Source organism: Stegastes partitus, unplaced genomic scaffold (assembly GCF_000690725.1).
Source record: "Stegastes partitus isolate 25-593 unplaced genomic scaffold, Stegastes_partitus-1.0.2 Scaffold43, whole genome shotgun sequence".
Lineage (NCBI taxonomy): Eukaryota > Metazoa > Chordata > Actinopteri > Pomacentridae > Stegastes > Stegastes partitus.
Genome location: NW_007577774.1, coordinates 990,946 through 1,007,382, shown reverse-complemented (window position 1 = coordinate 1,007,382; position 16,437 = coordinate 990,946). Strand labels below are relative to the sequence as shown.

The 16,437-nt window shown below is 39.3% G+C and overlaps 2 protein-coding genes across 3 annotated transcripts; one reads left to right on the top strand and one right to left on the bottom strand.

Moving 5' to 3' along the window:
• prpsap2 (phosphoribosyl pyrophosphate synthetase-associated protein 2) lies at positions 1-12,605 on the top strand. 2 transcript variants are annotated; one of them, XM_008305626.1, is made up of 11 exons: positions 1-429; positions 819-871; positions 1,736-1,802; positions 1,907-2,079; positions 2,162-2,277; positions 2,391-2,446; positions 2,586-2,731; positions 4,302-4,349; positions 6,067-6,137; positions 7,083-7,229; positions 8,750-12,605. In XM_008305626.1, exons 1-11 carry the CDS (start codon positions 347-349, stop codon positions 8,906-8,908), a joined length of 1,119 nt encoding a protein of 372 aa, XP_008303848.1. In that variant the 5' UTR covers positions 1-346; the 3' UTR covers positions 8,909-12,605. The 2 variants fall into 2 exon arrangements, with proteins under 2 accessions (XP_008303848.1, XP_008303855.1); XM_008305633.1 differs by lacking the exon at positions 4,302-4,349.
• Positions 12,606-14,948: 2,343 nt separating this feature from the next.
• Positions 14,949-16,185, bottom strand: LOC103375356 (ras-related protein Rap-1b-like). The gene has a single exon (XM_008305615.1). The coding sequence runs from the start codon at positions 16,071-16,073 to the stop codon at positions 15,447-15,449; it is 627 nt and encodes a 208-aa protein (XP_008303837.1). The 5' UTR covers positions 16,074-16,185; the 3' UTR covers positions 14,949-15,446.
• Between the last annotated feature and the right edge of the window lie 252 nt (positions 16,186-16,437).

Sequence of the window (16,437 nt, the reverse complement as noted above, 5' to 3'; positions counted from 1 at the left end):
GTTTGACCCAGGGGAGCTCCCGTAGTTGTCAGTGTGGACGGTTGTCAGGCTACTGTGCTACCTGACGGGCAGGTATCAGTCGTTTACCCGCCCAGAATCAAAACGAATTTATTTGCCACATGACAGTAACTATTATTTAACTCGTAGCTATGTTTTAGCTAAGTTTTCGTCGCACTCTGACGGTAATTTCGCGTGATTTAGCTCACCTCGCAGGCTTAGCGCGCGTCTAGCTAGCTAGCTAGCTAACGACAACGCCGTAAGAATAAAATCGCAACAAACGTGTCGGTCGGTTTGACAGCAGTATCAGTGAAATAAAGAAACAAAACAAAACACTACATATACTAGGATGAATGTGGCTAAAAGCGGTTACCGTGTCTTTTCCGCGAACTCTTCCGCAGCATGCACAGAACTGGCCAAGAAGATAACGGAGTAAGTCGTGTTTTAAGTCAATACTGTTGTAACTTATGGCTTTCAGGTCATTTTTAACGATTCTCATACAAAGAGTCAACAAGTAAGACGTGTTAGCTTGTGAGTAGCATATGACTTTGGCCTTTAAAACCTCCCCTCTGGGATCAATGACGTGCAAATTGGTCAATTAATTCACCAATCACGATAATTGATACATGACAGATAATTGTGTAACATGGAACACAGTGTTGTTGTGTTACAGCTGCTTTTGAATGACGGTGTGAGTCTGTCTGGTCATTGATGAATGAATGAATGAATGAATGAATGAATGAATGAAGATTGCCCCGTGTTGGTTTGATGATGATCTTTAGGTTTCAGTGTGACTGCAGTGTTGTGCTCTCGTTTCACAGGCGGCTGGGAGTTGAACTGGGCAAGTCTGTGGTCTTTCAAGAATCTAACAGAGGTCAGAATGCAATTTAAAATGAATATATCAGGCATCTCTCTGGCTAACTCTCATTATGAAAATGATCTCATGAGCATTTAGTTTCTAACAAATGTAGGGCTTGTGCATCCGACAATGTGGTGGAATGTAAAGAGCATTTGTGCTGCACACAAGAACCCTTTGTGTAGATGATTTCCCCAAAAGTTAGTGAATATATTCGCCATGAATGTGTTGATCTGACGTTTTCACCCGAATTTAAATACCCCAGGTCAGAGTATCCTGTAGATACCAAGTGCAGATTTAATCTCAGTGCTGAATCAGTGTGTACAAGATATAAGCATCTTGAATTTTTCTGATGACATGCACAAAAATATACTATATTTAATGTGGATTGATGATGTCATTACTTATACCCAATCTGCCACACATGGTCCGTATCTGTAACCACTATGACTCCAGCGCATTACATCGCTGGGTCCCCATTATTCACATTAAAATTCTTTAGAGCCTTTTAGCGCATTAAATATTTGAGCAGGACATGGGCATTTATAATTGATGACCGTTGCGGAAATTAATACATCCTCAATGGCACCTTGTGCACTTAATAACCAACTTATCGGGTCACGAGCTGAGGATGTGCAAACACTGCATAATATACAGTAATATTCAGCTGCTGCAGAATGTGCAACTTTACTGTTGTTTGTGAAATGTGAAACCTTAGCTGTCAAGTCAATGTAAGGTTTTAATCATGTGTGCAATTCCTGATAGAGAGACTGAAGCTTAAACATTTTCTAAGTGGGCATAAACAAGTGTACATTAAGAATTATTGACGTTAAGATGCAGCTTTTCTAAAATAACTCATGCCTTATTTTTTCTTCTGTACAGAGACTAGAGTGGACGTAAAGGAATCTGTTCGTGGACAGACTATTTTCATTATCCAGACCATACCAAGGTGAGTTTGCCATTTTCCCTGCAACAGTTATTTAAAAAACACAGATTAAAACCAACCTAAGTTTACATGATTTCCTCTTTTCTCTCTGTTTTTACAAAAAACAGAGATGTCAACACGGCCATTATGGAGCTGCTGGTTATGGCTTACGCCCTCAAGACGTCTTGTGCAAAGAACATCATCGGCGTCATCCCGTACTTCCCCTACAGCAAGCAGTGCAAGATGAGGAAGAGGGGCTCGATAGTGTGCAAGTTACTAGCTTCAATGTTAGCCAAAGCAGGTAAAGACAGCAAATCTTAAGCTGTGATTTGTAAACAGTCTCGTCATTCGAGTTTGATTTGTATCTGCCTGTTCCTTTAAAGGACTGACACACATCATCACCATGGACTTGCATCAGAAGGAGATCCAGGGCTTCTTCAGCTTTCCAGTGGATAACTTGCGTGCCTCCCCTTTCTTGATTCAGTACATCCAAGAAGAGGTGATAGCCCCATTTGAATGTCTTCTGTATGGATTCAAGTATAGGCGCTGATACCTCCATATAAACCAAATCAGTCAGTTTGATTGAACATTTGTTTTCTTCTGTCCTGTCAGATTCCTGATTACAGAAATGCCATCATTGTTGCAAAGTCACCTGCTGCAGCTAAAAGGTAGCTGCTGATGCATTTTTACCTTTTGATTATCATCCCCTTTTCTAAGCATTAATCATCTTACGCCTCAACTCAGCAGTGTTTGCCTAATTTCACCACTGCTTCCTGTATTTTCTTTCCGTTTATTATTTTTTTCTAGGGCTCAGTCGTATGCAGAACGTCTGCGTCTGGGTCTGGCTGTGATTCATGGCGAGGCTCAGTGTTCAGAGTCTGACATGGCTGACGGAAGACACTCCCCACCATGTGTGCGCAACACCACAGGACACACGGGACTGGAGCTGCCTTGTAAGAACGATCATCTTTGCATATCACTGTTTTCTAGTTTCAAATGCTTGATAGATTTTACCTGTATCGTTAACATGTCACTGTTTATTGTTTCTCACAGTTAAAAACTCTTTTTTTTTTTTTTTTTAAATTTGTCAGACCGTAGTCCCAAGCCAGCAAGAAATTTCTTATAATTTCTGCTTGTTAAACTGCTTTGATTTTTAATATGTCAACTGTTTATAACTTAACAGAACTTTTTCACAGCAGACATTTTGACTTGTCAGAGCAGGAGAAGCACCGGTGAAAAAAGCTTCGCCAACAAGCACAAGAGGTTGACCTCCAATAAGTGACGTGCAGCCATCATTAATGCTCGTGTGCTTTTCCTGCTGTGACATGTTAAAATGTGTGCTGTGTGTAACGTCGGCTCCTGCCAACAACTAAATACGGCTCTTTTTTGTGCTAACCAGTTCTGAGCTGTTGATTCTGCCGTTTTCTCACTCATACCAACCATCAACCATACCGAAGACGAGGATTTTTTGTGTTACTGCATGATTTATTTCCACAGACATACTACTTTTACTCATGCTGCATCCTCAACGAGCCGCAACTCCTAACGTACAAAGAGTGACCTACTGAATAATCGTAGAAGCATAGCCCTCTGCTTGTTTTCTTGGCACATACCTTTATTTTGAAATGTTCATTTCTGGTGAGAACTAATGGGATTGTGGCATACAGTTTTTTTTACCATATTTGTAGTGTTGATTCCTGGTAAGACGATTGAGTCAGACAGAATTTCAAAGAAGTGTGTCATTGGCAAATGACTCCGTATTTGCATCCAGTATTTATTTTATTATTTGGTTAAAAACAAACAAAAAAAAAAATCCTAATTCTTAACCTCGACTTAAAAAATCCTCCTTTTGGAACTGCAACTCACAAATTGCTTCAACCATTTGTTTCAGATTGTAATACAGTCAGCCTGATTTGTTGTTGTATTTAAACATTTCTGTCAACCTAGGAAGAGGATTTTCCAAGTCTTGGCATCATGTGTTTGTCATGTCAAATATTTGTGCATTTTGTGTTAACGTGGTGTTTATTTGTTGATAATAGCAGGCAAACAACAAGCTCCGTTCCCTGGCATAGAACTTCCAAGTACGACCGTAAAATTAATTTACATCTGACTATGAAATGATTCCTCTTCAAATGGTTCCTCAGTTCGTGCATGTGTAGAGAAAAAAAAAAAGGGGTTTGTGTTGCATCTTGTGAAAATACAGTCTGGATTCAGGAGGGGGAGTTTGAGGGGGAAAAAAATGCAGACTATTTGTGCCCAGGCAATTTGCACTGACTAAACCTTCTCAGGCCTACAGTGTGCTCCATACTCTATGCTATTTGCATGGCATGTTTGACTTGGAAAAAGAACACCTTTCATGTTTACTGCACCTTTCTACGATTCCAGACAGCTAGTTCTACAAGATGGCCAAAACCCTCTTTGTTTTGTTGTGTTCTGATTTTTATTTTTTTTTCTTCTTTTGAAATCCATAAATCAAAACCAGAACCATGCCAAACATTTTTTCCTTTTTGTTTTACTTTGTAGTTAAATATCTGGACTCATCTTGCCAATCAACACATGGTGCACCCATAAGTAAAACCGCTCTGAAAAACCTGATTAACATTTGGTCATAACCGCATGTGATGAGAACAAGAAAGCATGCTTTTGAAACTTAATATCCAGCGAGTTTAAGAAGAAATGTGATAAAAGCACCTCTTGGTACGCTCAAGTTTTAGTGTCCTGCCTTTGTGGTAAAACAGAACCTTTTTTATTAACAGTAATATTTAGTGTGGGATTATACTTATCTCTGCTGTTAACATTTGCAAATTGAAACCCTTTAAACTCCTGAGATCCATCAGACAATTATGTTGACTTATGGGTTTTTGTTGACATCCTAAATTCATTTTAAAATATCTGACCAAACATTTCTCAGGTAGCCAGTGATAGTGCATCAGCAAGCTGTCACGACAATGTATTTTTGAGAAGTGTGTGTACTGCTAACAACATGGCTTTTGCTGTTTTTGTTTTGTTTGTTTGTTTTGTTTTTTTGGTTAATAGCGGTAAAAGACTGAATGTGAAAGTGCCAGGTTTTCTGATGCTGTGGGACTCACGGTATTCAGCAAAGTGTTCTGCAAGGCATGCTCCTCCTTTCTCTGCTTCTTTATACCTTTTCCTTCACAATCGGCTTGGCTGGCTGATTGTTTACCAGTTGATTGTTTCCTCAAACCCTTTGAATGTCTACATTTACATGCACACCAACACTCAAAATGCAGCTTTTATTTTGAAAATTGGTTACGCTTCAAAGGTCTGTGGTGGTGGGGTGGGGGGTAATCGCATTAAATGTAATCCGAGTATTTTTCTGAGACTTTAATTAAAAAATAGACCTGCATTTACCATATTAGATTTGCTGAAAGGTCAAGTATGATATGTTTAATGTTCATACTCTGCATATACATGTACATACAGAGGATTGAAAAGTTGGGGTGTCAACAGTGTACCAGGAGCAAAACAATTTCTTGTTTCCTCAGGATTGGAACGTAGTAGCTCTAGACTCAATAGTGTGATAATATGCAACAGCATTGTAGTCAAAATGATAAACAACCCTGTCCTAATATGAATAGCTAAACTGCATATTTTTAGTTCTATATATTACACATGACAAATATGTAACTGAGATACAAACTGATTATTGTGTGCATGTAAAAGTAGTTGCTGGCATCACTGATGTTCGACTGAAGACTGATCCCAGAACATTGGCAAGCGTGTATGAAAAAAAAACAAAAACAAAACCCAAAAACCCCTCATCGGTGCTTGCCACTGTCGTCCTGTGTGAAACGAGGTTGTCTGCTGCATATCTGGTTCATATGCAGACTGCTGCCATACGCCTGCCACAGCCTGGGCCTGAGGTTGTGTGTGTCCAGGCAGCTATACATTGTCTTCTGATTGGGTATCCTGGGCAGAAAAAAAAAAAAAACCCTTTTGGTCATTTGATCTTTGCATGGCATGTTTTGTACTATGTTTGGCATTTCAGTTTAATCTCCTAGGGGTAGGTGGGGTAGAATGGGGGGAAATTTTTTAATTAATTGGGGCTTTTTTTCCCTTTTTAATTCAATATAGCATTTCTACGAATCATTTAAATCCCTTCATAAAGAAATGTACTTCAAAAATTCGGGGTGCAGATTTGCTTTAATTGATTTTCTCAACCCATTTTACCCAATCTACTGAGATTTATTTTTGATTCGGGGAGATTCTGTACACGTGACCTCCTGGAAGTATTTTCACAGGTGACCGGGTGTGCTTTCCTTTTCAGTAATGATGGCCAAAGAGAAACCTCCCATTACTGTTGTTGGAGATGTGGGTGGGAGAATTGCCATTATTGTGGTAAGATGCTACAAAGACATTTTGGCTGCTTTTGCCACATTTGAATTAGTTAATTCTCATTTATAATCAATCCAAATCAGTTCTCAATACTGTATAACACACAGTATGGACATTTGGACATTTATCATCAACTATTAATGCTTTTTGAGCTACATTTTCACTCCTCAACACAAGATCATGTCGTTTTTATAAAGAAGTAAAAACATTTTAAATTCACAAGGACTAAAACACACTGATGCTCAGTACGTTCAGCTGCATCTTTGTTTGATCTGGTTGCTAATTTTAGCTGTCTGCAAACTTCAGATGGAACAGCGAGCTTCTTCTTTACTTCTGCTATGTCCACACTATGTATTCTCTAGTTACTGTATAGTGGACTTTATCTACCATCTGCGATTTGATTTGGCACGTAGGTTACTTTCTTTTAAACTATTTCAAAATTTTCTAAACTACAACTCTACTCCGCTGTCAGCAATGATGCAAAATTCCCATTTTTAGTAGCTATTGAGTAAACTTTTAAGTATGGAGTAGTGAGTAAGTGAAGAAAGGAGGGATTTGGTGACACAGTTGAGTGTATATTTTTGCATTTCTAATTCTAGACGTCTCAGGTGTAGCTACTCCTTCATCATATCTTACATATTTCTGTTCATATGTTCTTGCTGTTATCCTAAATTATGCTTTAAATGATTAACAAAACGAGTACAAAGACAAAAAGTGGACAACAGGACAGCTGACATTCCCTTATCTCCTATAAATGTATAAGAGTAGAAGTACAGTCAGGTAAAGTATCCAACAAGATAATTAAAACTCAATCTTTTGAGCACAATTGAGGCTGTGCAGGTAGATCATCCGAATAATCAGAGATGAGATGAGATATGTTTTAAAAACAAGTTAAAGAGGGGAGTTGAGGGTTGACGTTGAGGCTTTTTCCTTTTCTTCTTCTTCCAGGATGACATTATAGATGATGTTGGAGACTTTGTTGCAGCTGCAGAGATCCTGAAAGAGAGAGGAGCCTATAAAATTTATATTATGGCCACACATGGTTTACTTTCTGCCGACGCTCCACGTCTCATAGAGGAATCAGCCATTGATGAGGTGAGGACACCCAAAATTTGTTTGGTTTTGATAGTATTTTTTCTTTTATGACTTATTTTTTTTAATCACAAGATGTCTCACCAATGCTCAGAAAGGAAGCTACAGGAGACAAGCTTATTTTTAGCGAGCAAAAACATGTTCAATGTTACGACTAGAACAAGGTGTAACTACAGCAACGACAGAATCACATCTAACAGTTGCATTTCTATACAAGTATGAGTTTCTGTTTTCAGTTCCTCTTAGTGCCACTTAAATTCTAGTATTTGTTTTTATAACAAAGCAATTTCATGTCTATGATTTATGCTACTGATATTGTTTGTTTTTTTAAAGAATTTTTTAAGAACCTAGCTCTTCCTGACAAGCTTCCATTCTGTGACCTGTTGGGCGCTTCTGAGTTCACCCAGTCTGATTGTATGGCAGATTGGACTGTATGGGGAAAAAAGTCAGGAATAACATCTGCAAGACTTGCTTCTAAGATCAACAAGAATAACCAGATAAAAATGAGTTTACTGATGATTTCAAATAGGCTCAACAGGCATGGACACAGAGGGTGACAGCGCTTATGAATGGCACTGTGATAACAAATAAGACAACTTGGATTACGGTGAAGACTGGAGGTAGATCTCCAAAGTGTCAAATTATTCAAGCAACAGTTGGGGATTTTTTTTTATCGGCATAAGGACCCAAAGCAACACAAACACAGAAGGTCTCAGAATAGCCATTTAGAGTGTTTAATACAAGTCTGTGAAACACCTACAAGGTACAAATGTCAACCCACAAACTGTCACGCTGTTGTGTGGACGAGCTGAAAGCTCTGAGGAAAGTCTGACTACAGCTTTGACAGAAACTAGCTGATTCCATTCACAAAACAATCTGCAAGCTGATGCCTGGCAAACTAAATACCGTAACTGTGGACTTTATGTGGGTTCACTGTTAGAGGTACCAACACCAAAAACTAAAGAAACATGTTTTCTGGTTTGTTTTAGCGGGTGTGGTGTGGTTGTGTTATGATAAGTGCCACTTCTTTTGACATTTTGTAAAATAATGCAATGAAATTCCTAAATTTTTGAAGTGTTTCTTAGCTTTCTAAATATGTTCTGGCTTCACTTTACATCTCCAACCATTCTGTCTTCCAAACTAAAGCATCAAACCATTTCTGATTTCTTGCACAAATGAATGCATGGCTGTATGTTGTAGTTTTAATGAAACATTATTATCTTGAGTACTGTAATGACAAAATGCAGGTGTCTTTAAACGCAAGACTGTCATCAGCCTGTCAAGACACCAGAGTAAATTAAAAACAGCAATTTATTGAAAGTGGAAACTCACAAATTAAGCGTTTGTAATGTGGCTAAAAGTAATGAGACTAATGCTCGAAGCCAGTTTAGTTTAGTTTGAACAAATTGGAACTTTCAGATGTTGTTTATGCTTATGTGCTGGTGCAACTTACAGAAGCCCGGTCTTATAGTTTAGTTGTTACACCTGTTTGAATAGCGTCTCTGTGTTCACTGGGTCCTCAGGTGGTGGTGACCAACACAGTGCCCCATGAAGTACAGAAGCTTCAGTGTCCAAAAATCAAGACGGTGGATGTGAGCATGATATTGGCTGAGGCTATCCGCCGCATCCACAACGGCGAGTCCATGGCGTATTTGTTCCGCAACATCACCGTGGACGACTAGAGAGTGTCAAAATGATAGCGAAGGTGGGTGTCAGCGATTGAGAGCCCAGTTCTGTAACAACCTGCTAATGTCACGTTCAGTGTATTGTGTATGTCGAGATTACATGTATCCTAATTAATTTAAAGTAAATTGAAGTTCTAAAAATTACCAAAAGTTATTTATCCTCTTACCAAAACCTGTTGAAATGTATTTCTTCTGTTAAGTCAGAAAATGCATGTGGTGGCTTATTGAGAAAAGGGTTATAACATCAAGCAAACAAGACTTATTGCAGTTTTATTCTTGAAGCCTCAATTTTTTTTCTCTTGTTTTGCTGATGTCACTCTTTTTTGAACAAAAGATGCTTTGTATTTATAAAGTTATTTTGTCATACACTACGGTACCTCATATTTAGTGACTGGGCGTATTCTGCAAAAAAGAAAAAAAAGAAAACGAAACAAGATAAATGTCTCCAGTAATGGGAATTTGTGCTTTACCAACCATTTTTCCAACAGCCTTGCTCGCTCTGCTGACCAGGGCTGCTCAGGCACTATGAGTTCTTTGCATTTAATGAGGTGTGTCGCTTCTAACCGCAAAAAAAGAAAAAAGAACTTCTCAGAAACTATATTTTTATGCAGCTTTTTTGCACCATTTGTAGGAATGTTTGGTAAAATGTGGCATAAGACGTTTATCATCTGCAGGATTAAAGAGGCCATCTTTTATATATTATATTTATTAGCTGATCAGTTAAAACAAATAACCAGATTTTTTTTTTCTTAGTCACTCATAGTCATATCTAGCCAAGAAGATAGTTTCAGTTGTATTTACAACGGTTTTTGCGAAATCTGCTTCTGAGATATTTGCTGTTAACCCAGTGCCATGGGGGTGAATTAAATTTGTGGCGTTCAAAGCATGAACATAATTGGCTCACTCAGTGTTTAAAGAAACATCTGTGGATTACGGTGGATATTTTGGACATTATTTATGCAAAGGAAGACACTTAAATTCTCTCTCCTGGCTTTGAAATAGGCATGCAACTGATAGTTGGAAGCATTATCAATCTATAATTGGTTATTTATGTCTGCTACTATGACTATTTAACATATTTAAAATGGGACATTTGCCCATAATGCTATTTGGTTGCCTTCCTCACTTGGTATTAGAATCGCTGGTCTGGTAGATGTCACTGCGTTTTAAATACCTGAGCACTGGCCGTCGCCCATTAAATGTCACAGAAGTCTTTGTCGTGGTGGCTCACTGCTGACTAAATGCCCAAAATGCTCTCGTGTCCATCCTCTGTCTTATCTTATATATATTTTTAACTGGGTAAGTTATTGCCTGCAATTAATTATTGAACCAGTAATCTGTAAGCCCTTTCCCTAAACTTACTTAGGTGTAACTCTACACTCTTTCACTGTACTGAGATTGAGTGTCCTCTCCACAAAATGACTTAACACTACCCAGTTGCACGTTGCACTATTAGAATAATTCAGCCATTAATGTTTGAACTGGAAAATGAGCCCTGCTTCTCGAGTCGACGTGATTGGTGCCTTTAGTTTGTTGCGTAAAAATTTCTGAAAATCCGAATCCATGTTTTTGAAACTGTCATCGGCTGCAGCTTCAAGGTGAAAATGCTAAGCTATGGCATTGACGGGTCATGATGTGTTTTCTAGCACATAAAAAGTACCATATGGACATGCTAACAAAAAAAAAGATTTGGACACCACAAATACTTTTCTCTTCACTTCCATTGTTTTGCACTGGCAGCAGAAGTCTAACTGTGAACGGCTACATACTGTAAGTAAGGAAACGTTGTAGAGTTGTGATTAGGTGAACTGACCCTTTAATATACTGTATCTCTTTAGTAACTGACTGAACTTTAAACTGTGCATAATTTAACCAGCTAACTGTAACTGTTATCCGGCAGCGACAACACATTGCATATGAATGACATACACAGCTAAAGGGAAATCCATTTCTACACGTTCAAGCTATTCTACATTATTGCCAACTGCTGCTGCAGCGTTGTCCCGGTTCAATGTTCTTATCTAGTAATTAAAAAGTGTGGAGTGATTTGAAAAGTCTTCTGGTCTGGTTTGTTGTGGTTTGCTGCAAACTGCTTTGTGCAATTTTAGACTTTTAAGTAGTGTTATCAAAAACTGATTCTCGATATTTGAAACCGTTTTAATAGTAATTGTTTTGCAGATTCGATACACCAACACCAGCTGCACTTTCTCGCTCTGTTTTCTCTCTGACAGAACGTCAACACACGGCAGCAGCGCCAACATAAAATAACATAAAATCAAAAGTTTTACTATACTTAGCCAGCTATTTAAATAGAATTGTCAGTAAACTTTGGAAATGTTCCAAATAATATATAAAAAATAAAAAATAAGCTCATTTAATCAGGCTACCTTGCAGATAAAACTAATTATAGGCGGCTGTTTACCTTGGATAGAATCTCCTCAGTCACCTGAAGGGAGAACCGCCATCATTTTTTTTGGAACAGAGGTTTCCAGCAGCATCACGCTCAGCCACAAAGTGTTCTGTTGAGTGCTGTAAATGCAGGGCAGTGATTTGTGCTGATGCATGCCAAAAAAGTGATTTAACCTTGAACACATATTGACACACTTAGGCTGAATTGATTTGTGTCTTAAACTTGGGTTTAACAAACAGAGCATGTCGGCTGGTTTTGGCCATGTTTCGTGCATTCTAGAGGCGAAGACAACAACAAAAAAACCCAAAACTTGGAGATGGTGTTGTCATCTCCAATAAAGCGCGCTGACTTTGGAGGGCTAATTGAATTTTGCAGTTTCCATTTCCTGTTCAGATGCAATAGTTCAAAATGCACGTTAAAAATTCCTCATGGAAACACGTTTGTGGCAGCTTTTCCTCGTGGGATTGAAAATGTTAAAGAATGTTGATGTCTTTCAAGGTATTGTATCGAATTCAGAAATGCCGATATCATAATAACACATCTTGTAAATGCAAGCAGCAGCCATGTTGCTTTTTTTTGGATTATATTTGCAAAATATACCAGATCAGGAGACTTTGAATTGTTCCATGCTTTTAGGTTGCCCTGCAGTGACCAACTCCAATATGGTGGGTCTATTTGTTGTTGCTGTTTTTATGCTATTCATGGCAAATTGGCAAAAATGTGACAACAGCCGAAGGATGTTGATGTTATCTATGGCGTCTCCCTATAAGACTTGGTGTGATTCAGCCATACGCATCTTTTTTTTTTTTTTGTGCCCTCTGTGGGTATTTCAGAGTGACGCTCATGTGGAAATTAGTGGACTTTCTATGCTGATTGAGCCTTTTGCTCAGGGACAATATACCTGATAAGCCAATGCACAATTATTTTCTCTTGTGTTCCTGTTGCACATGCAAAACAAATAAATAAAAAAGTTTGTTGAGAATGTCTTCCATACAGCAATACTTGTACACCTTTTGCTCCTTTTAACCACTGATTGAGTTTCGTAATAGAGGCTGGATTTTTTCCTGATTTGCTGGTAGATGAATATTTGATAGACACGCTGGTGTCGTGTTGGCACGGAGGTGGATAAATGCCGTTGCTATGCCAGCTCAAATTACATCTGTCCTTAGCGCATTTCATGTTGTCTTCCCTGTATTTACTGTTCTTATGACTCCTTCCCTTCACCCTTCTGTCTCACTCTACGGTGTTTGTCAATGTGTATGAAAATAAAACAGATGCCTCTAATTGTGCCTCGTCTCTACTGAATAAGGAATACTATCACTGTGCTGCTTTGGTGCATAACACTGTCTATACCTGACTTAGTTTGTAGTGTATGTGCAGTTCATTCCACCCTATTGCAGTAAAAACTGACTTTATCAGGTGTTAGTTTGGACTTCAAAGTACTTTAAACCACACTCTTTCTGAACTGTCTGTATTAAAGCTCTAGACAGATGTGATGATGCGTGATTCTGACTTTGCAGAAGACAGAAATTTAAAATCTTCACGCACTGGATTTGCTGTGCTGCATTTTAGGATTACATTTCTTTATCTTGACGTGTGATTTAATCAGCATTTGGTGAAAAAAAAACCTCATTTCAAGGCAGAAACGTTAATCTACACTGTAGGTGTCATTGTTGGATGTTTTTTCGTGATGTTGTGCAGAATCACCTTGCCATTGGATGGGTTTTTAACAATCTTGCATTCTGCAGATTTTAAACAAATGTTGCTTAAAAAGCTGGTATTTCTCAGAGTAGAATGCAATACAAGGAATCAAGTACAGCATGTTTGTACAACAGGCTCTAGGCTTAACTTTAACGTACAGTATCACAGTAAATATAGTTTTTAAAATATGCAGTATGAAACAGAATCACCGGTTCCTCTGTAGTATTTGTTCTGTCCTAAGCTGGAACACTAAAAACCTGCTGTAGTGGCGGTCAGAGATCCTATACTTGTTCGAAACTTCTCAGGTATCTTTGCAGCACTGAGGAGCTTGGACCAAGTCTAGGAGCAGGGACACAGAAACTGTCAGTTATTGTAGGAATTTAAGCCGTCATGACATTTTTACCGTCAGTCTGCATTACATCACAGCGATAGCAGCTCTATGTAAAACAGAACATCGTACCTGTGTTCACCCCAACATAAAAAAGCTTACATTGCACCTGAGCTTTAAAAAGACGGGGGTTTGCCTCTGCGTCTCCGTCCATGTGGCGAGAAAGACAGGCTCGAAGACAGCTGTGAGTTTAAACAGGGCTCAAAGAGGAACCAGAGATCCGATAATCACAGGTCACTTCCTCGTCTCATTCTGGGGAAACAATGTACCTTGTGTGATTGTTTTTGGAAAGAGGAAGCATACCTTTTTTGTCTCCCTCTCTGGGCCTGCATGGCCTTTCAACAGTCAGGAAATGTTAACAATACATATGAAGGGCTTTTAGAGAACATGAAAACGTCCATAACAGAACAGCGTGTACCATTTCGGTTGAGTATTAACTTACTCCATAACTTTCATGTGATCCTGTAGTGGAGAAAAGTAGACAACAAGAGGCCATTATTTGAGTCATGTACAGATAATCTATGTGTCATTTGACAAGTTTTTATGTCATGTTTCAGTCTTTTCCCAGCCTCTTGGTGAGAATGAAAACCTGCATGTTCGCTTTGTTGGATGCGACACAAAACACTAAAATGTGGATGTATAATGCATGAGAGGGACATGATGCATCCTAATGCGAGTAGGAAGCGTTGAGCTATCACGTCTTCATTTTATATTGTGTACTGCAACAGTTATTGGAAACTACAGTTGATAAGGCGTTCACAGGGTTTATTTTGAATTTTGTTTCTGTTGGTGCCATTGCTTGAAAAGCTGTGCATCCTTGTATGAACTTGCAGTGATCATTCATCAAATATTACACACTGATCCCATGAATATCACCTTCTGCACCACTAGAGGGCGGTACAACACAAAATGAAGAGCATGTGAGAGTATTTTTGTTTGTTAAATCAATCCAATAAGCTTATTGTCATTTCTACTTTTCAGCAAGCCTAATGCACGTATATTAAAATCACCAATCCCTTTCCACCCCTTTTAAATTCAACACGGGTCAGACAAGTGGTGACAAGTGTTTATGTAGGCCTTTTAAAAAAAAAAAAAAAACCTGACTCGTCTGGTTGGACCAGCGCAGTTCTGAAGAAAAGAAGTAGACAGTTTGCCAACACAAGTGAAATGCGACACCCAAAATATCTCCATAATCTACAACTGAATTAGTTTTCCACATGCATTCTCTGTTACGCTCACATGGCAGCTGATTTTGCATGCAAGATTTTAGATTGCAGTATCTTATGTCAGCTTTATCGGGCTTTAAGTGCAACGTAGCATTACTTCCTCGAATCATATAAGTGTTCATTGTCTGTATGCACTGTTTCCACGTCAAGAAAAGTCACAGCAGGACACAGTGATTGGCAGCCAAAGTCATGGGAAAAAGTTTTATTCATCTGAAAATAAGAACATCTAACATGACCTTGGTTGCATGATGTGTAGATCTGAGGAAAATAAAAAGAAGACCAGAGATAAAACACACCAACAACAACACTGCGTGTACTTAAAATGACATGTTAATGCCAAATGTTTAATGAGTTTTCTGCAAACCAGAAAAAATATGAATTCTTCAGTTTAAGTTCTTCTTCTGTTGTTCACTTGATCCATAAACCCATCATATATGTATATATACACACAAAAACACTTCTGCAATTATACCAAGTATTTCATCAGTACTAAACTTCTTCTTTAACAGCAGTTACACAGAACCCCCCTAAAAATAAAACATTACACATATACAGGAGATTTCTATTAAAAAAAACTGAGCTGTCATCATTTCTTACATTTTTGATATTCACAGTAATTGGTGTCAAGTTTAGCCACATTCATCCTTGTCTTAAAGTTCATCACTACAAATCAGTTCTTGATGTAGCATCTCTGTGCCTTCAGTGCTGCTTTGAGCACTGCTGCGATGCTTGAACACATTTAACAGTCTCTTGGTGAGTTTCTGTCCCCGCCGCGCAACATCTCTTTTGGACAGTTTTTACTCTCCATCACTATGAGATAACGCAGCTGTTGGTCTTGTTCATGGGCGGTCGTTTGTTGTTCTCCTTCGGGAAGGTTTCCCTTCTCCGGAACAGTGCCGGACTGAGCCGGCTGGGCAGGTTGGCCTGCTGCAGCAGCTCCCTGAAAACCTCCAGCACGTTGACGTTGTCTTTGGCCGACGACTCCAAGAAGCTGTGGTTCCAGTCCAGCTCCACTGTAGAGAGAACGTCCTTGATGGACACCTGGCGCTCGTTGTAGCGGTCGATCTTGTTGCCGATGACCACGATGGGGGTGTACTTGTCCTCTTTGACCTCCAGGATCTCCTGCCGTAACCTCTTGACTGCTTCCAGGGAGTTGGGGTCATCCACGGCATAGACCAGCGCGAAGGCGTCGCTGTTCTGGATGGAGAGCCTTCGCATGGCGGGGAAGGAGTAGCTGCCGCTGGTGTCCGTGATGTCGATGGTGACTTTGACGCCTTCCACCTCATATTCCTTCCTGTGCAGATCCTCCACGGTGCACCGGTGCTTTGGCTCAAAGGTGTCTTTGAGAAAACGCTGGATGAGGGCTGTCTTCCCAACTCCACCTGCTCCCAAAAACACCAGGCGCACCTCCGTCTTCTCCTTCACTTCAAAAGACATGTCTCCCCTTTGCAATGAAAGAAATTCTTCTATCTTCTGGCTGCAGATCCTTTCCTGAGAATTGCTTTCTTGGCAGTGATGGAGCTGGTGTGGTGGTGTGTGGTGTTGAAGAGGGTGATGATAGCACATGCATGAGAGTGTGTGGCTGTCAGGCTGCACTCTGTATTTATCTACACACATTACCTGCCCCCTTCTGCTCCCAGCCAATAAGGACAGGGCAGCAGCTCCAGCTTTAACTTACAGCAGCCAATCAGAAGCACATGCAAATCAAGAGGAGTAAGAAAGAACGAAGAAAAAAAAAGAGAAGGGGCATAGAGGTGATTTTACTGAGACTTCTTTGTGTGCTGTAAAGAAAACATTTCAG

What these genes read in the sequence shown, in the direction of transcription:
- prpsap2 (XM_008305626.1), top strand. Translation starts at nt 347, where the DNA reads ATGAATGTGGCTAAAAGCGGTTACCGTGTCTTTTCCGCGAACTCTTCC. An exon ending in TCACCTGCTGCAGCTAAAAG is followed by an intron (nt 2,447 to 2,585) that starts GTAGCTGCTGAT and finishes ATTTTTTTCTAG; the next exon opens with GGCTCAGTCGTATGCAGAAC. An exon ending in AACACATGGTGCACCCATAA is followed by an intron (nt 4,350 to 6,066) that starts GTAAAACCGCTC and finishes TTTCCTTTTCAG; the next exon opens with TAATGATGGCCAAAGAGAAA.
- LOC103375356 (XM_008305615.1), bottom strand. Translation starts at nt 16,073, where the DNA reads ATGTCTTTTGAAGTGAAGGAGAAGACGGAGGTGCGCCTGGTGTTTTTG.